At 42.8% G+C, this 20,465-nt stretch overlaps 1 protein-coding gene across 1 annotated transcript in view; it reads right to left on the bottom strand.

The window, feature by feature from the left end:
- Window positions 1–18,531, bottom strand: part of SPTLC2 (serine palmitoyltransferase long chain base subunit 2) — a 78,836-nt gene extending 60,305 nt beyond the window's left edge. The window contains exons 1-2 of the mRNA XM_055805166.1: window positions 18,345–18,531; window positions 6,108–6,302 (exon numbers count right to left, since the gene is read on the bottom strand). Coding sequence (XP_055661141.1) covers window positions 6,108–6,302; window positions 18,345–18,470 — 321 coding nt within the window. The 5' untranslated portion in view covers window positions 18,471–18,531. The remainder of the gene's footprint in view (window positions 1–6,107; window positions 6,303–18,344) is intronic.
- Window positions 18,532–20,465: the final 1,934 nt, after the last annotated feature.

Here is a 20,465-nt window from a genome sequence, read left to right as displayed (position 1 = left end):
CATTGTTCTAGGCAGAATGTTGGTTTTCAAGGCTGAATCACTAACAAACTGGTAACTTTCACAAAGGAGAAAAACATCTTGGTATTGACAAATGCATTCAGGAACTCCAGTCATACCTGAAGTTACATAGCTACTGCAGTCTATTACAAAGTGGTGATATGCATGAGAATACTTGTAGCAATATACTAACATCTCAATTCATGACACTAATCCGAAATAATTATCTACAAGTTACTGAAACCCTCTGTTACATAGTTTGTAGAGGTGTGGGGAAAGACAAAAATCAACAAGAAACTGCGGCACATTAGAAGATCAATACCTGTGGGACTTGGACTTATGTCTAATTATAATCTACCGAGATCTTTTCAAGCATTTTCAACTCCTCTTAACCACCTTTGCATGAGAATTCAGCTTCCCAACAGTTACTCAAGCACACTATGTGACCCAGGAAACAACTGAGATTTTAGCCAACGTTCTTGGCTAGGACCAGAGGCTGGAAGTGAATCATCACACCAACTGAAGCAGGTACGCCTGGGCTGATACAGTCCACTCTTACCTCAGGTTACTGATCAGATAGACCATGTTTTCTTTCGAAACCCAAGCTGGCAAAGCAGGAAGAGTAACAAGCTCAACTGGTGAGATAAAGACAACCACCCACAACAGGCTGACACCCCCAAAGTATACAATGCAAGTATGGTCTTACAAGCCAACAGGATCACTAAGTTTAGAGTGATTTAACTGTGAAATAAAGAAGTTCTCTGAACCTAATGGATTATTATATGGAAAATAGGAGTCTTAAAAGTCAACAAGAATTCAAGGAACAAACGATGGCTGAGGGAATTAAGGTCTAATACGGAACACTAGCCTTAGTTTTTTGGGGGGTACCAAGCTGTACGATTATAGCAAAGGGCTCTAAGTGAGGCATCAGCTTAATGCCAGCCCCTTTGTGGTCTGTCCTGCCCCCCAATAAACCACCTTCCGCTAGCTCTTATGAGAAAGTCCCTGGGAATAGGACAGGCAGGGAGTGTTATTTTGGCAAACATCAAAATTGGACTGTCTATTTCCTCAGTAATCCTAACCCTACCAAGAGGTCCTCATGACCCAGGCATCTCAGAACACCAAAACCAGAAATGGTAGCGATATCGTGCCTTTATAAACTAGTACAGACCTTAGCAGCTTGAAGGCCCTCTTTTGGAGCTGGCACGCAGGACCATATGGTCTGCCTGCTACTTTAGGGGTTGTTTTTTATGTTTGTTCTGCTCCACCTTTCTACAGTGTGGCATTTCAGATAGAGAGTAGAGAGGACAGTACACCAAAAAGACCACTTGAATTCCTCATGCAAATCAAACTCTTTCAATCCTTGAATCAAGAAAAACAAACATTTGGGGAGGAAGGGGGGATGAAATCTATCAATCCATACTAAATCAAATTTTTAGCACGTGCAGCCGCAGTGCTCTGCTGCAACAGTGTCCTACCACTGGAAACAATCACTGTCACCTTTAAACGGACTTCAGAGCTTATTATTATTTTTCCATCAAGTTCTCATCCTATCAGATCAGATCAGACACTCTTTCTAGCCATAACAGAGCATGAGAGTATCAGCCTGAGACAGAACAGCTTCATTTGGAGGAAAAAATAGCCTAGGAGTGAGTGGTATCTTTGAGCAATCTTCAGAGTAAGGACACCCAAACAACTTCACAAAAGTGAAGGTTACACTGTTTCCAAACAAGGGAGCAAAAGCAGTGTGTTCTTTCATTCAAATTCCTATGAACTAAGCTAAGAAATCCTGAACAGCTCCATCCCTGTTGATTTCAGCCTAGAACATATATCCTGTTAGTAAGGTGATGCCTGATGAAGAAACCCTAGTGGTCTCCCAGAAGCCTGAAAGGCATAGTGATTTCAAGAAAGGGTGAAATAAGTGAAGAATAAAATTCTCCCTTGGGGTGCAGCACCTCAGCATAAGCGATATGGGAATCCAAGTTTTCATCATACTGTAAATTAATACTACAAGTGAAGGTCATAATGAGAGCTTTGTAACCATTAGCTTGGGGCACGGTGACATGCAAGTGTAGTTATTATGCTGCTTTTAGAGCCAAGTTTTCACAGCATTGCACCTAAGCTAACAAATGGTGCCATGAGCACCAGCTGGGCTTATCTGCAATTCACATAATGTGTTCCCTGCTAATACAAAACTGATTCTGAATGGAAATCAAGCAGACAATTGCAACAAATTTCAGGCTTCTAAAAGGAAGCAAAAGGACTAGTTCCATCTCACCACTACAGGAGTCAAGAAAAAAATGGAGCAATGGCTGCAGGTAACCTTTATACCATCAGGAGGCCTCTGATGAGCTATACAGGTGCTAGGACAACACTGAGCAAAGGGCTCCAGTTTACTGCCACTGAAACACTCCTACAGATGGGATTCCTGTGAACAAGTGTTTGAAAACCCCAGGTGCTAGAAACATGTTTTAACTGAGCCAGCTACTGAGCATGAAGAGGTATATTCGAGAGCTACTGGCCCCATTTGCCCAGTTGCTGCCCTATACAAAGCATACAAGGTGATCAACAGGCAAATCAGACTAGAATAAACGTAAAAGTGATTTTCATCCTGCCTACACAATCCTACAAGCATTTGCAGATTTAACTACATTATACGACATTACATTAAATTGGGTATGCATAAATAGATTCTAGCGTAACTATGAACGGTCATGTTAATTTTGCCACTTACCCATGCCTAAATAAGGCTGATAACGCTTCAGAAAGGATGTGCTACATACAAAACACTCGTTTCCAGGAAAAGCCCAGCTAGATATATTTTTAAACAAAGCCAAAAGCCATCAGACTATTTCCTGGAAATCAGTACTAGCAAAGTCTGTCCCTCTTCACCCTTTTGTGTTCCAACAGTGAGTCAATATTAGGCTTTCCTGGACTCATTAATTTTAATGCAAGGCTCTAAAATTCCAAGGAATTTACTCACTGTCAGACTCTGTCCCAATATAGACCTATTGGAAAGCCTTTAAATTAGTCACTTGCGGTTTCTAGTTCTGACGCACAGACTAAGATTACAATATTAAGTGACAAGTCAAGGAAGGATTTGCTCTACTGAAATATATTGCCCTCTAAATCACACAAAAACTGAAGGTGACTTTTGGGGATTTCTTTTGTTTGTTTGGGTTTTTTTAGACTACATTTTGGATCTAACTTTACATTATGCTTTTAACTGTGATCACCTTCAGAAACTCACAACAGAAAATCCACATACTTCAGTTCAATGGCTTTCAGGACAAGTTCATTCAGCCCTTTATGAAATGCTTCCTCGCACTGTGTAATTCTGTTTTGCTGATAAAGCAGGTCGTCACACACTGTTCAGCTACACAGCTACTCCCACTGCCTTTGCTTTGAGCTTTTCACCTAAGCAATTATGAACTATTAAGCTAACCCTTTTGCTTGATACTTAAGAAAATCATAATCATTTAGTTGGCTCTTTAGAATTTAAATAAGAAAAATGTTACTGTTCACACAGAGGTCACAAATCTGCCAGAGCAACCACAAGGCTCCTCCAATTTGCATGCATTAATTAAAAAAAGAAAGAAAAACAAAAAGCATGAGTTTCAAACTTTTTCCTGTGCACTTATATCTGCACTCACTTACCAGAAGATGAGTGGGCTGTCAGCCAGCAGCTTGAGATTTTCAAATATTTGAAAATCATGAGAAACTGATTGAAAACAAGTCATTGAGCACCCACCAGCCCCCTGCGGCACCAAAATACAACCTAGCTCCCACACCAGACTCACTACAATGTGCTCTCACCAATTCATTCGCAGGCAAACAAAGCTTAAAGCAGCAAAGTGTGAGGGTAAGTACTGTATGTTCTAGACCTCACATGATCACTTTTCTCTTTGTCCTATATAGGAAACAGCTATTCCAACCAAAGCACTAGAAATGTGATCTGGGGAAGAACACCAGGCTGAGATTTCTTCAATGGCAAAACTTTTTTTTAAACAGGATTTCCTATTTTTCATTCTTACACAATATTCACTAGCACTTCTTACTAGCTCCATCCACAGATATCTTACATACGAAACAAACCAAATACATGCATCTCTTCCCTGCAAGCCATGACCAACACGCAGACTCAAAGGGTTTCAATTCATCTGTCTGGGAGGTGTACTTGTTAAGCAAATGCCTTTCAGGGTAAGATGCAATGCAAAGTTAATTTATAAAAACATTTCAGGGTAAATTTCTTTCAGAACTAGGATAATCAGTTGCTAATAAACTCTGTGCTTCAATGTGCCCCGTGACAATCTTTAGCAAGAGCCTAATATCAATAATGTATTCCCTAATTAGACCTAGTGCCCAAGGTCCTCCTTTTGTACGCTCATGTGAAGTCATGACTGCTCCCACAGAAAAGGGCTACCGTAAGCAGTCCTGCACCTTACATAATGGTAACAAGTATTTCAAAAACTGTGCAACAGAAATTAACCACTACAGTACAGAGTAACTGCACCAACACTGCACTTACTCCTTTATAATCCTCAAGTACCATCAGTACAGACCAATATTTAAACCTTTATTCTAATGTCTTGGTAGATTTCTGCAACTGTTTGATTTTCCTCTTCTGTATCAGCTTCTAGTATATACACACAAAAATACAAGGGTGTCACGTTCCCAAGTGACACAAACCACCACAGCACAAATTACATTAATGAACACGTCAAGTTTCAAGCCAGCCATCCTTATTTGGATATTGTAACTGTTAAAAGGGGTCTAAGATTTTTACTTCCAGATTCCAGAAGTCAGTTCTGGAAATAGTGTAAATTTAAGCTCCTGTACTTTTAAACCAATATGAAATACCTATTATGCATTTAAGTCCTATGAGAATGTTTCTATTTTGGAAATAAGCGCCTTATTATTAATCAGTTTAATTCTACCTCATGATGCTCACAAAAAGAAGCTACTGTAAAGTAACTCTAGGCATTGGTTAGTTTACTGCATCTTAGCTGACCTACCGTAATATGATATGCCCTTTACTCCAGCACTGCCTCCAAAAAAGCCTTCCTTTTTTTTTTTTCTTCCCCTTGATTATTTGTTTGCATTAGTGAGATGTCCTTCCCACCCACTCTGTCTTCCACTAGCCAACTGCTTTTCTGGCTGCACACAGAACCAGAACCTGGGAAACAAACGCCCTTAATATTTTCTAAGCCAGGCTGGCTCCCCAAAGCAGTTGAGAAAAACAGAATCCCGATCAACAAGAGTAATAAGCTAATTCACTCTACCTTTGGAGCAAAGCTCACTGGTATTCTATACTGTGCTGAGAGAGCTCACTCTAAGCCTTAGCAGGAAATAGGCTGCAAACTGCAAGTTTAAACAGTAGCTTTCGTAACAGCAATTAATTCCTGTGGGGAATAAAAGCCTCTAGACGTATTTTACATCTACTCAAAATTAGGATTCTCTAATTCTAGATTAACTGCTGAAGCAGGCAAGATTTTTCACCTGGTAACAGAAGCTTTTGTGAATAGGTTTTATCAGGAATTACTTACTTTTGATTACTACCAGTGAGCCAGGAGTCAGTACCTCAGATTACTCACCAGCTAACCTGCTAGAGCTTTGACTCCAGATGAATTTAAAGTCATCCAGCTTGTGCTCTGGTTCTCATCCACAAGTTTTTCTTTGCAGCCACTTAGGCCTAAGAGAATTAATACCATGCTTCCAAATCAAAACCCAGCCACAGGAGCAGCATCAGAAAGCCTCCTACTGCTGTCAAACTCAGACCAGATCCTCTGGTAAGCATTTATTTAGCTGCTGATGCTGGCATATGCAGTCCCTCTCTCCCAAACCCTTGTTTCTGCAGGCAGGGCATCCCTCAGCAAGTTGATATAACCTCAGTGAGCGAGCAGCTGCATGGTGGTTAAAACATGACAAACTGTTGATGCAGCATTGAAACGCTATTTAGTTTAATGACACAGCAGTACTAGCATAATATTTGGGGCATCCAGAAGACTAGAAAAACAGCAGAAAACTGACCAACACTGCTCCCGAAAGAAATGCTCACGATCTAGCTTGACCACATCATTTCCCACCTACCATTATTTCCCAGCGGTTACCTTTTGTTCTTCTCTTTCTGTTGCATTTTGACACTTCTCAATCTTCCACTGCCGCATGAAATCTCGCAGATATCCAAAGAGAGTGAGAACACCATAGCCTACGTAGGTCAGCACAGCAACCAGCATTGGTGTTTCTTCGAAAGCTTCATTGAAAGGCCTTTTGTATAATCCTCCATTGTGCACAATATGATTTATCTATAGTAAATATTTAAAGAGAAGCAGTTGTGAGATACTCATTCAAGAAACGATATAGGCATTTCAGAGTAGTCCCTGCCCCTCCAACCAGCTATAAGCACTGCATCCCCCCCAGCCCAGCTCAAAGTACGTCCAGCTAGATCCAGCCATTACTGATAAATACCATCTGTTTCCATAGATGAGGTTGCCAAGTTGTTAATGTAACCAAAGTCACAGTTACTGATTTAGCGCAGTTTAATCTAACATCTCATTAAAGTTCTTTTAGGTTGTGAAGCTACATAGGAGAGCATCGCTTATATCAAGGCCAACCAAAATGAAAAAATTGCCTTCCCCCTTCACCAAGAACTGGGTAGGCACAAATAACAGTACAGTAAGGCTTCCCAGGCTTGCCACAAGTAAAAACAAAACAGAAATGAATAGTTTTATTAATCTAAACAATGTATTCTTAGAATTATGAGAATTGGAAAAAAAACCCTGGAAAATATCAAAATAGACTCAACTTTGGAAGCCTGTATTACTCTAAAAAAAACAAGCATAAGCTAGTCTCTCCGTAGCTGTCAGCCTAAAGATGCTGACGTAAATGCTATACTCATTCACGAGGCGGACATGACACCACAGACAAAAAAGTCATTGTATACACAGTTTCAACATCGCATATATGTCAGCACGCAGAACAAAGCAAGGCTTTCTGCATAAAATCCACACTAAAAGTCATCCTGCCACTTGCATACCATCTCCTGAAAGTAAGAACCTGACTGCTTGTTTAATACACGTGCATGTCCATCTCAAGTACTACCACTACAAAACACAGTATTTGTGAGTATTAAAGAAAAACTTCACAGCTACAAGGCAAGGGCTCACTCAACATAACACTGCGGGGAAAGCCACCATGGTTTTAACTAGATTACTTGTTCAAAGAACTAAGTTAAAGACCAGATCTCAAAAGTCAATGTATCAAAACATAGAAATTGCTATCTATATTCCTAAAAGTTACAGAACAGCTACCCTATAATAGAATTGCTACATGTGAAAGAACACTCTCCAAGACATAAATCCCCTATCTATAGCATTAAATATATACATAATAAGAAATGTATTTTAAAAAATATTCTAATAAAAGAAACATCAACACCTAGGAAAGAGGTTGATCCTAAATACATCAAAAAAGGACAACAGCCAATAATTACTGAAGGGTGGGGGCCAGCAGACAGAAAAAACCCAGTTATTTACCTATGGCACTCCTAGTATCATATGGGAAAGAAAGACCCAGAGTTGTACCAGCCTCTAACAGCTAATGAATCAATAAAGGCAGACATACTTGCCGGCCTCAGCAGACACTGCATTATTTGGAAAGTGACATCTGCTCGTCTCAGGTGCTGAAGCAAGTCTGCATTTCAAGCCTGGCATTAATATCTTGAAAGTAATTTTTCAGACAACAAGGGTGTGCTCTGAGGATACAATTATGCTATAGCTATGCAGTTACTGAGCATAGAGACTGCACCAGCACCTTCCTCCTAATACTCATTTCTACCTCTCCCCTTCTACTGACACAGACATCCAGAACAAAGTTTTAAGTAGAGCAAATCCTCTGGTCACGCTAGTTGCGAGGACTTTAGAATTGGTGCCAGTGCGGAAAAAACAGCAAAGATACAGGAGGAATTTCTCTTCTGGCAGCAGCACTTACCCAGATGCAGATAACTAACCTAGAGCATTTTGAGGTCAGGTTTAATAATGAAGTAGTTTTAAAAACATACTGTACACAGTAGTGGCTTAAGCTAGAAAATGACCATGCTTTGGAACAGGTGTAGGAACACCTGCTTACCACATTGCAGCTCAGATTATGGCAATTTAAAGCTTTAGTGGAGGCCACAGGTTCATACACTGTTTTCTTCAGGAACTGTGCCAGCCGAAGCAACTGCCCCTGCCCCACTCACTCCCACTTTGTGCCACCTGTGTCACCCTCTGGCTTGCACAACTAAGGCTAATCCGATTTTCAGCACAGCATCCCTCCTGACACTGAACTGATCCAGGTTGAATACACAATGGTTTGCAGAAGGTTATTTATTAGACCCTAATAGTCTTTACAGCACTGCTCCACGCACAAACTCATTCGACAGATCTCAGCAAACAAGAACCCCCAGCTGTTGGGGAGAAAGGAGGGGCACCAGCACCACGACAATCAGCAGGCTTGATGAGCCCACACTGCAGAGGAAAAACCATGAAAGCTTTCTCTTCTCTGTTCCTCTCGGGATTCCTTAACTGTATCACTATGACGCCAGTTCATGAAACCATAGAATTTTATTGCATCCAGATCTCAGAAAGATCATGCACCAAAGCTCCAACTACTCCAATTTCATGGCTTGATGAACTGAAGTTGAATTTTGTGTCCCCACGGTGACAGACCAGGTTGTGAACAGCAGCTACTGAGGAGCAGGCATACCACCTACCTGCTACCTGGGGCTGTCTACTAGTAGCACATTTCTGGATAAGCAGACAGAAAAGTGGTAGTGACTACTTCGCAAACTATCTAGCATTTAATAAATAGATATCACATCAAAGCTTTTCAAGTCTTTTCCAGTAACTGGATGTTCATCTGGAGGAGGTGAAAGGCTACATCCTAAGGATATAGATCTGAGACTACCTAATAACAGAAAATAGCAACTGAAAAAATGCCAACAACAAACCAAAACCTACACACAATTTTAATCAGAATAAAAGCATACCAATTTTCTCCAGGTCTTTAGAGGTGTCTGCTTGTGACAAATGCTAAAACTAAAGTAGTTATTCCACACGGTCAAAACGCAACATTTCACTGAGAAAGGCTCTTTTGGGAATACCTGTATTGATTCAACACATACTCTAATCAATTTCACCTCCCAGTGTTCTTCCACCAATGTGCATAAGCATTGTTATATATGCATATACACCCTTATACTCTCATGTCAGCTACCATGTAAGCTGAGAAGCTTCTACACTATCCTATCTGAATTAATCACTAAATACTCTGAATGCAATTCCATGGACGTTTCATGAAGCATACAATGACTATAAATACACACTAAAGTGGCCTACAGAAGAGGCATTCGTAGCCACATTTTAGATACAAGCCTATTCAGTTTTCCAAGAATGCCTTATAAATCTGCACATTAGCCTTCAAATGAAGGCTTACATGCTGCGAGCTCCAACCCTGCTGCCAAAGGGCAGCAAGTTCAGTTCCAGAGACCAAGAGAGAAGGTGGCTACACCTTAGTAATTCAAGTCCTACCATAACGAAGTCTGCTGTGACCTTTGAACTAGAATACACTGCATATCTAAGTGGAGACCACAAAGAAAAGTCAAAGTTCACCTAAGTATATGGTTCAAAAAAGCAGGTGTGTGCTCACCTACATCTCTCTGCTGTACTGCCCAGACTGCATGTACACAGAAGAGCACCGTCACATCAAGGAACTCAACTGCAGGAGAAAACCAGAGTGCACCAGCCAGCTGGTTATGGAAGGCACCAAAGAGATGGCATTCCGAGTCAGCCACAGGTAACGCCTGTGTCGGGCCAAGCTCTTGGGGAAAGAAATCACATAAAACAGCATTGTAACTTGTTACTGAGCAGCAGCAGCATATAGCTACAGCTAGAAAGGACTGCACTGGTCTAAGCAAAACACATCAAGGGGTCTGATTATAAACATCTCCCCAACCTGCCAACAGCTCCAATTCATAAGATGTTACAGTAGGAAACAGACTTCAGATTTAGTTCATCCTGCAAATTAGAAGCATTATAAGTAGCACAATAGCATATCTAGTATAGGCAGAAGATGGGATTGTGGATGTACACTTGTACAGCAAAGCACACCCAACCTGATGTTCTTACCCAGCTACTGCACAAAGTTATGCTTTAAAGACCACAACAGCCTCCAGACAGCATCCAGTCTTGCAGTGCTTTAAGGTCAGGTACCATCCGAATGAGACTCCAGCTCCACAGACAGAAAAGATATTTCTGTCTATCCTGAGTTATTCAAACTCTTTAATGACATATATGGAAAACCCCTCACGTAATACCCCTGCTGCAGTTACCTTAGCATGATTAGGGACAGAACAGTGTCATCTGCGCAAAGATAGTTATTTAGGTCACCCCACTGAGCACAAATTCACACTAGAATGTATCCAATTGCATGCTTTGATTACAACCTTGACTCTCCTACTAGATGTGAATCTAACTCCTTTATCAGAGCGTTAAAAAATTGCAATCCATAAACCGCAGTAAACCAGCTTTTACCAGTACCTTCGCTGTTTTCCATTTTTAAATTTGGACAGAGAGAAGGACCACCATACCTCACCCTGTCATGGATTTACAATGAAGGTTAAAATGAAACCAGCAGATACAGATTTCAGTGGTAATTACGTGTTTGCTGCTGGCATTCAAAACAGGTCATGTATGAGACTGGCATTAATCTGAACCTGACCTTCTTCTCATCAAAAACTTCTCAAAAACAACAGGAAAAGGTGTTTCTGTATATTTGCTATACCTGTGTTAGCAAACAACTTGGATAAGATCTCATGACAGAAATCAGCAGATGCAAAGGAGCACACAAGAAGCCAAACACTCTCAGACTGAAGGGTACCATGCTTAACTTTCAAAAGCATTAAGTCGTCAAAGTTTTGTGAGAAGACAAAAGCCATACTTAAACACAGAATCATATGCAGACACTACTGTTAGACAACACACAGGATTTATCAGAGGGATCTGAATACATATCTTGCATGGCAGGCATATACTTTAGGGACAGAAGATGCTCCAAATGCAACACACAGAGCACACAGTAAGAAAGAAGTACACAATAACTGGTGATGCTGCTACCCCAGAAACCCCCTAATACTCTGTATTAAGAGGCTTCTTCATTTTATGCTGCCAGGAAGAACAAAGTCAGATGAACCTGGCAGACTTCATGCAAACAGCTTAAAAGGATTATTTAAGCTGGAGCACAACTTCACTAAGTCTTATTAAAATTTAGTAGCTTCTCATTGCCACATACCACACACACTGCAGAAATTTTACTAGCAGCTTTGCAGCTTTTTTTTATTATTATTTTTCAGAAACTTAATGTGGAAGGCTGCTTCCACGAGTTAGCTACTTTTTTGTCAAAGATTCCTGCCAACTATAGAGAATAAAATGGCAAGATACGCGATGCCCATCCACTCTAGGATGTGCCTCAACTCTCAAAAGCAGTCATATTTATAATAAAGGATATGGGGAGTCAACACTACAGAAACTACAGCACTGAGAACTCCACACAGGCAGCTGCTCTAAGCTCTTATGGTATTCTGTGGTAATTTTACTGTTTGCCCTTTTTCTTGTGCTGCTTTGTTCTTAGACTTCAAATCTCAGACTATTGCATGGGTAAAAAGACGAAATACTTACTATCAAAATTAAAATGAAACTATTTGAATTGCATTTTAAGCTTTAAAAAAAAAAAACACACAGGAGGGAAATTTGTTTTACAAGACAAACTTTAACACTCGAGTGTATTCCAAATTACTCTTCTTGTTGGCCGGTATTATCAAATATTTTTATTTCCAAATGCCAAGAAATGTGGCATTCCTTTGTTAAGATGCACTTGCCACACCTACAGTATAAATCTTCACAACGTTTAAGTGTTGCTAAAAGGAAAAAAACCAGCCTAAACAAGTGAATGATGCAATTACGTTTGGGGTATTTTTGCTTACTACATACGTCTAACAATTTAAATCCTACTGAGAATATACTTTTCCTGACCTTAAACTACCTCTAAAACTAGTATGTTCCTTTATCTAGTACAGCGTTGTGACAGAAAATTCCTTACCTGCACGCTTGATTACTAAATGTGTTTTAAAATAAAGATTTCCAAAGACAGCACAAGTCTGCAGTGGTTTACCAACAAGTCAATCTCTAGGCTTTAAGATACCTCTGAAAGAGTTCCCAACATACTTTAGAATTGCTCTCACTTATTTTTACAGACATTTAAAACCTTTTACTTCCTAAACGTTTTACTTCCTGCCTTCTCAACTCCAAGTATTCTTCAAGACTATACCCTTCAATTATAAATGGTTCTTTTTCTAGGAGTGATTTCTTAATGAAGGCAAAAAAACCACCTGGAAACCTTCTTGAAGCTGGGCCCATGTTTTATATTCCTCCTAGAGAAACTGAAGTCAATAAATAATTAAGATAAAGCTTTTCTTCCAACAAATTGAAAGCATGACATTTAGGAAAAAAACAATGCTGCTTTACAGTTAAGACAGAAAAATACAACATGACATATCACTCAAGTAGTTACAATAAAGTAAAATGAACTTTTAAATTATAGCCTTTAAGGCTTATCACCAGCTAAGCTTAAAATGGCAGTCCAAATATAATTGAAAGATTTTAACACTTTATCCAAACTGATTTCTCAGTACCACATACTCAAATCTAAGAGAAGCCAGTCACACCAACCACTACCATGGGTATCTGGTTTTGCATTTGTTTTCAAACCGGTACAAATATACAAATTCTCAACGAGTACAACATTGGTTCTACATCTACTAATTTAGTATGGTGGTCTCAAATATTCATTTAGCCAGATCAAATGTGGCGTAGCTATTCCTTCCACAAAGGCTTACAGTCTTTTATAATTGAATTTAGTATTAGAAAAGTACCCTCATGCACAGGTATGCTTTTTCAGAAATAAAGAGTTTTGTCAATGAAAACACCTGAAGGAGACTGCAGTCTTTTCTAGGTCAGCCAGGTTTCTACTCAATTTAGTTTTATGTTACTGACACAATAAATGCACTCAATCAAAAAGCCAAGCAAGAGGCAAAAGTAATAATTTCTTTCCCCAGGCCCGATACAAGCCTCACAGTACATGCTAGAAGGCCTAAGGCATGTATTTTTACAGGGGTTCAAGGACTGAACGCTAATGTCTAATCCTGAGCAAACTTTCCCACAATTTTTGACTTTTTTTTTTCCTGTAATCATGGAATAACCAAGGTTGGAAGGGACCCTCAGTGGTCGTTGTGTCCAACCCCCCACCTCAAAGCAGGTTGCTGAGGGCCATGTCCAATCTAATCTTGAACTCCTCCAAGGATAGAGATTCCCCAAACTCTCTGGGCAACTTCCTCCAGTATTTTTACCACCCTCACAGAAAAATTATTTTCCTTGTATGTAATCAAAATTTCCCATTCTTCCAAATTATATCTGTTGCGTCTCAGGCTACTGCCACACACGTCCAAGAATCTGGCTCCATTTCTCTACATCCTCCAGTCAGCTAGTTGAGACTTCTCCTCCTAAGGCTGAGCAAACCCAGCTCTCCGTCTCTCCTTATACCTCGTGTGCTCCAGCCTCTTCTGCTCCTTGGGTGCCCTCCACTGGATTCACAGATTCCCATGGCTATGTCAGCATCTTTCTGGGGAGCCCAAAAGGACACAGTGCTCAAGATGCAGTCTCACAAATGCTGAGTAAGGGTCAACAATCACTTCTTGCTGAATAAGTTCACAAGAATTAGTTCTTTAGGGTCAATTTTTTATCAGAAATATTTGCATTTTAAATAAGCAGGCAGATGTGGAAAAAAACCCACCCCACCTCACAATTCTGTATTCAAATTCCTTTTTATACCAGTAGATAGGGCAGCTACTTAACATCTTTGTCTTATCCTAACCTTCATCTGAAACAAGGGCTTATTCACATCACTGCTACCACCAACTCCCTGTAACAACAGAAACTTTCAGTATTTGTTGCACTCATCTTTGTAAGCGTGCTCTCCCAAAGAAGTTACATTAACCTGAATTCCAACAAAAGCATCTATAAAGTCAAGATGAACCCCTGAGATGAGCCTACAAGCAGTATGACTGCGCTCTCTCAGAAAACCAAACACAAATCACAGGACCACACAAGCAGTTTTTAGCACGTACACACAAAAGCTTTCAGGAAAAAATATCTATGCTGTCCATTTTAATAGCTGCAAGCATTCAGGACTTGTGACATTTTAAGGGACTGCAAATCCTGTAGTCCTCCCACTTTCTTCAACCAAACTATTCCTTGTCTTCCTGAGGAAATAGGATGAAACCTTGTTTACAAAAGCATGTAAACAATAAGCTATCTGCAGATTACCATAGTACGTCATTTGAAGACCTTCTAGAAACATCAGGGAAATTAAAATTTGCTTGTATCATTCCAGCTCCTGTCTGACTGACTCAGAGATACTGCACACAACAGAAATTGAGAACCTGGTAACTAAAACCTACATTCCAATATTTTTTTTTTTGTTTGAGATTATTTCATCTTCAACTTCTAGAAGCACAACAAACCATTCTAAGGTGAGAAGCTCAATTAAGGAGTCCAAAAAAATACATTACTAAAAATCTGTTTACAATAATAGCTAGATTCCAATAAGTTATCATGGGAAAAAAGGGCATCTTGTCACATTAAATATGTCCCAATCTCCCTCTTCTAAGGAAGTAAAAAGTTTTCAGATGCAGTATTAGAAAACTATTACCCATTTGCTTCAAAGCAAAACACTCCAATGGCGAAATACATTCCAGTTTAAAACTGCACTGCAGAAAGAAAAAGCAATTTTCCCTGCACTCTTTATTATTCCCACAAGTGTCCTGACAGATCCTCAGTACTGTTTTTTCTATGAACTCACTTTAGACTCTCTCCAGCAGACCAGAATGACATAAAAAGTAGAATCGTGCACAACTTGATAAGGTAACTTCTCTGTTCTTTTATTGAGATTTGCTTTCTTTCTGCTGGCTGTATTCATTTCCTCACATCATAACAATACCCTTTGAGATGTCAGGCTTTCATCTTACATAGCACAGTATTACACTGAAGCATTAAATCAGTTTTGAATCCATCCATAGATCACTATACTTTCTAACCACGCACTCCCTTAGCTTAAGTCAGAAATGTTACTTATTCTTCTGCAATATCCCACAGTTTTTAATTGCTAGATGGTTCTTCCACCTTTGTCTTAAGGTGCTTATAGCGAGATTGTTGCATTCACTGAATTTTAATCTCTAAACAGATTAGGAATCAAAGTAATTTTAACACAGGATTTCCCAGGAAAGCAACAAAAAGAGCTGTTGTTTACCTTAGTATTTCCACAGAATGCCTTTTTAATATGCTGAAACCCTAACTTTAAATTATTACTTTCCTAGCCACTGATAATATTCCATTGATTTCCAAGGCAGCCAAAGTCAGTTACTGCACAGTCTTAATAGGCAGCCAAGTTCCTCTCTCTTCTCATCAAGGGGAAAGATTAGCAGTTCAGATCCCAGCAAGAGACAAATTAATACAAACTATTTAAAAATTAAGGTGAACAATTTCACCCTCTTCTGCTCATGCTGGAGTAACAGTAAACAGCCTGTGCTATATCAAATACCAGTCTCTTTCTGTGGAGGGAGTTGTAAGGAAAGCCTGAATTCTGTGCCATAAGGATAATACCCTTTAATACAAATCTTTTTTTACCTTTGTGGGGTAACCCAGCCCACTCGCTCCTCAAAACAAAACAAAAAAAACCCCAAAACTTACTCAGGTTGCCACAGCAGATGTTCTAGGTAGGGGCAGACTCCTTTTTACACATTGTTAAAAATGGGTTAGGCTTTCCTGTATTATCAAGCCCTGCAGGAGGGCACAGTGATGTACTACCCTATCTCTAAGCCCTCCTCTCAAAAGCTCCAGGCTTTTCCAGATAAGTTGCCAGTGATCACAACACTTCTTTATACCAATGGCTTTCCTTCCCCCTTCACTTCCCATTGATGTATTCATTTTATCTAGATGTCTTCTCGCCTCTACAAGGACCCCATCATAGGCCTTCTTGCAATAGCATCTTTTTTTCCACTCATCCTTACTTTTCTGGGTTTTTTTTCTATTAAGTAGGAATTGCACTCTTACATGTAAGCTGCCTCCTTTTTGGTACTTGTTTACTTTGCATTCCGCAGACCTCTCCGCCTGCACTCTCAAGCACTGTATGGGTATATACATAGTACAGACAGACACTCAACACGTGGTAAGCATTAACATGTTTCCCTTCTTCTGTGTAAAGGCACAACAACCAAAATTCAAAAAACCAAAAGGCCAATCAAATAGCCAAACCTGTGACACATGAGCAAGTATATCTTTGGCAGCTCTAAGCTCCGATCACTGATGATGAGGAAGCTCTACAAGGCCAGTATTCCTAAATACTCACTTCTTCCAGTCAGGCTCCAACGTTTAGACTCTCATTTTGAAAGTCAGCAATCTGGCCCACATGAAATTATCCTGAAAAGAATGCAAGACTTCTAATTATAAATCTCTGCTTGACCAGCAAGCAGCTGCCAGAACAATATAAAACTTCCTTATACTTTTCTCACATCCTCTGACAATGCCACATTTGGGCTTTTTGCTAAGATTTCACATGACCACTTCCCCAATAAGCCTTCCTCACCCTTTAGAAATAGTTACCTCAAATGCCTCAGGCTTCCAAGACACATTTGAGCACAGTATCACATGCAAGGTACTAACTGAACAGAACATCTCATAAACCAGCAAGGTTTTTAAGCTGCTCGAGCCTGATGTTGACGGGCTGCATCTCCCATGTTTTCCATATACACAGCTGAACAAAATCCTTGAGGAAAAAGCTTCTTTACCACACTTTCCTGTTCTTCTGGAGCAGAAGAATGTAACTGTATTCAGATCACCTTCTTTAAAAAGCACGGGGAGGGGGAAACACTCATAGAACACGCATGTTCAGTCTTAATGCAAAGATTTACACCTATGGTTTTATAGTCAGCAGTGCTTGGTGTTTGCAAGGCACAACTACCAGTGCCATAGGTCCCCAAACCAGTACAAGCTGTCACTGCTGCCAAACGAAGGTATTACGCTGTCTTCCTCCATTTGTTCACTCCCAAAACTGTGTTATCACCTCCCCAGTGCCACAGGAAGACTGTAAGTGTCCGTCCAGTGAAAGAAATACAGTAAGTACCCTGGGTCAAAGTTAACTCGGGAGTGGGGGTGAGAAAGGGGAAGTTTAGTTTTACACTGCATCAGTTCTCATTCTGGTTCACGCAGTGACTGCACATGCCTACGCTGAAAAAAACCCAGAATGGGCAGCACAGGAGTGAAAACAAGGAGCAACAGGAGGAGTGACATTGGAGGAAGAAGTCTCTTCTCAAGCAGCTTTGGCTGTCCAAGGAAACGCAACCTGCTCCATACCACTGGGCCTGCCTTCACGAGAACCATTAAGAACCTTACACCGTAACAGAAAAGTTTAGTGTTTTGCAGAGAAACAACTGGAAGTCTGAAAGCACAAATACACACTGGTATCACAGGGTGTTAATGCAGCCAGATGGGAAGTGCTGCATCAACCTTTAACTCTTCTGTAGAGGGAACTCCCTACTCAAGGCTACCTGTACCCATAGCCCCATCGCCTGTAACAACAAAACAACGGTGAGAAACTGCCAAAGTCTTTTCTTCTAACGTACAGACCTATCGTATTATATCGAGGTTTAAGTTCAAAAGCTGTGCTGCTAGTAAAAGCCTCGCAGTAAAGCTACAGCAATGACTCAAGGGCCAGCCGGCTCACACGGAGTTACCAGCCTGGCAAGCGACCACGGGCCAGGCCCGCCAGCCGGGCGCTGACACCCCACCCCCCCCGGGCCAGGCACCCCTCCCCGGGCACTAACAGCCCCCCCCGGGCCAGGCCCACCACCCGGGCGCTGCCCTGCCCGCGCGGCTGAGGGCCGGGACTGGGGCCGGCACCCAAACCCGACCCGCGCCAGCCCACGAACGTCGGCCGCAGCCCCCCACCGCCCAGCCGGGTGGCTGAGGGGCGGCTGCAGGCTGCCCCGGCTCCGCAGCCCAGCCGGGGCTCGCACGGAGGGACGAGGCAGCGGGGCGGAAGCACCGAGGCGGCGCCCGCCTGGAAGAGAGCACCGGGGCCGGCCGGCCCCACACGCCCTGGCCCGCCACCGGAGCCCCCGAGACAAGCAACTATTGCCCCTCCCCCCCACCGCCGTTGCCAGCCCCGATCGCGCGGCGGAGGGCGCCCGCCGTTCACACCTGGGTGTCGGGCGCGGGCAGGCCGCGCACGTAGCCGTTGCGGAGGCCACCGTGGGCGGCGCCGCTGCAGCCGTTGGCGCGGGGCTGAGCTCCCAGCGCCGCCGCAGCCCGCTCGGGCCGCTCCATCCCGCCGGCTCCGCTGCGCTGCACCCGCTCCGCCGCCCCCGCCCGGCCGCCCCGCACCGGAAGCGCGAGCCGCCGCCTCCCCCAATCGCCGGCGGAGACGTCACGTTCAGGGACGGGCTCAGCAGTGACGCATCAGCGCGCGTGAGAGGATGGCGGCGCAGGCCGGGAAGAGGGGGCGGGGCTGAGAGACAGAGGCCCAATGAGAGTCCCGCATGCCAATCAGATGGGCGGGGAGCGAGATGGAGGAAGTGGCTTACCCAATCGGAAAGTGTAAAATTCGGAGGGAGGTGGAGACAGACGGTAAAAGTTATCCAATCGCTTGAAAGGGATGGAACCGGGAACGAGGAGAACGAGATAAGCTAGCCAATCACAGAGCGAGGTGGAGGGAAGGGGAGCGAGTGAATGGCAGGGTTTGTCCAATGACAGGAGGGAGGAGCAGGGCGGTGGCTGAGGCGGCAGCCAATGGGCTGGGTGGCGGGGCGGGCTGGTGGGGTAGGGTGTGAGGTGGCGGCCGTGAGGCGGTGGCGGGGTGTGCGCTGCGCCCGGTCGGGCTCTGGCCGTGTGAGGCTGCCCGGCCCTGCCCTGCCCTGCCGGCGGGGACACCCTGCATCCGCAAACGCTATCCCTGACGCGCAGGGGGCAGCGCGGCGGGGTACGGGCTGGCACTGTTCCTGTTACCGCCGGCGGCCCTTCTTCCCCGCGGGCACCCCAGTCGGCACCCCAGTCGCTGGAGCGTTGGGAGGGCCAGGGTGGGGTGAGGCAGCCGGGGAGCCCCTCGCCTGCCCTTGCTGCTCTGAGATGAGGGAGCTGACGGGTGAAGCGGTTCCCTCAGGCCCCGGGGGGGTGCCCGGGGCCGCGCAGGCCTGGGGCTGTGGCCTGGTGGGCTGTGCGAGAGAGATCAAAGCAACCCCCGCAGGCTGCTGGGAGAACCCCTGGGTGAAACTGAACGGCTTTTTGCGAGGTCAGGGCTAATTACAGTAATGCCCTTTCCTGCCTAGGATCAACCTGGGAGAGGTGTATCTTGGCTCAGGTCCACCTGGGTAATGAAGGACCCGATGGGAAACCCTGCAGACAAGCTCCAGGCAGAGCTTGAGCCAACAGGTTTTAAATTTGGGCTTAAAGATAGGTATATGTATGGCTGCCTTGCTGAGCTAGTATCCCTAACAGCTGAAGTTGTCAGTCTGTTAACTCTGCCTGCGGCAGTGTTTAAAAATCATCATATATTTGGCTATGAATTTAAGTGTTTTCTGACAGGCCTTGGAAATAACATGTTTCATCCAAAGACCTGTAAAATAAAGACTGTTTAGTTCAGGGATAGGTATTAACAACCTTAGTAACATTTGGGTTACCAAACGCACAGGCAACACCAGAGGGAAGGTGCTCCACAAACCACAAAGCATCTGTATTTGTGCACTATTATACAACTTTGTATACATCTTGGTGAGGGATTGGGAAGGGGAAGGCATCCAGAGGTTTCTGAATTGCAGGAGTGTTAACTGGTGGAAAGGAAACAGCCTAACATGCTTAATTACATACTGAAGAGATGGCAGAGTATGACTTTTGATTTCTCCAGCGTAATTGATAAGGGTGGGCTGCGGTGTTTCTTAGAATCTAACTTGAAACAACAAATGAGAACAAATCTCAGTTAATGGAAAGTTAACAAGTTTAAGCAGTTGAATTTGAGAGAATGGTCTTATCCTTTCCTTTGTGATTTGCTACTCTTGACAGGTTTTTTTTCTGTATTACAGTCACATCTTGGAGCCTCTGTCATGAATCTCATTGCAAATTCGATATGATCATAGAGTTCCTAACAAAAGTGAATTAGTGTCTTTGAAAGATAGTCATTGTTCTCCCCTCAAGAAAACCTGGGAGAGCTTCACAGCCTGGTTCCAGCCTATTTGTAGGCAGCAGTATGCATCCAGTACACTTCATATCTCTGGGTGACCTTTGAACGAGAGAGCTTGTTGTAATGAGGTATACAAACACAGGCTCAGG

The sequence above is a fragment of the Falco peregrinus genome, chromosome 1, assembly GCF_023634155.1.
Source record: "Falco peregrinus isolate bFalPer1 chromosome 1, bFalPer1.pri, whole genome shotgun sequence".
Taxonomy (NCBI): domain Eukaryota; kingdom Metazoa; phylum Chordata; class Aves; order Falconiformes; family Falconidae; genus Falco; species Falco peregrinus.
This window is presented reverse-complemented; position numbering and strand designations above follow the sequence as displayed.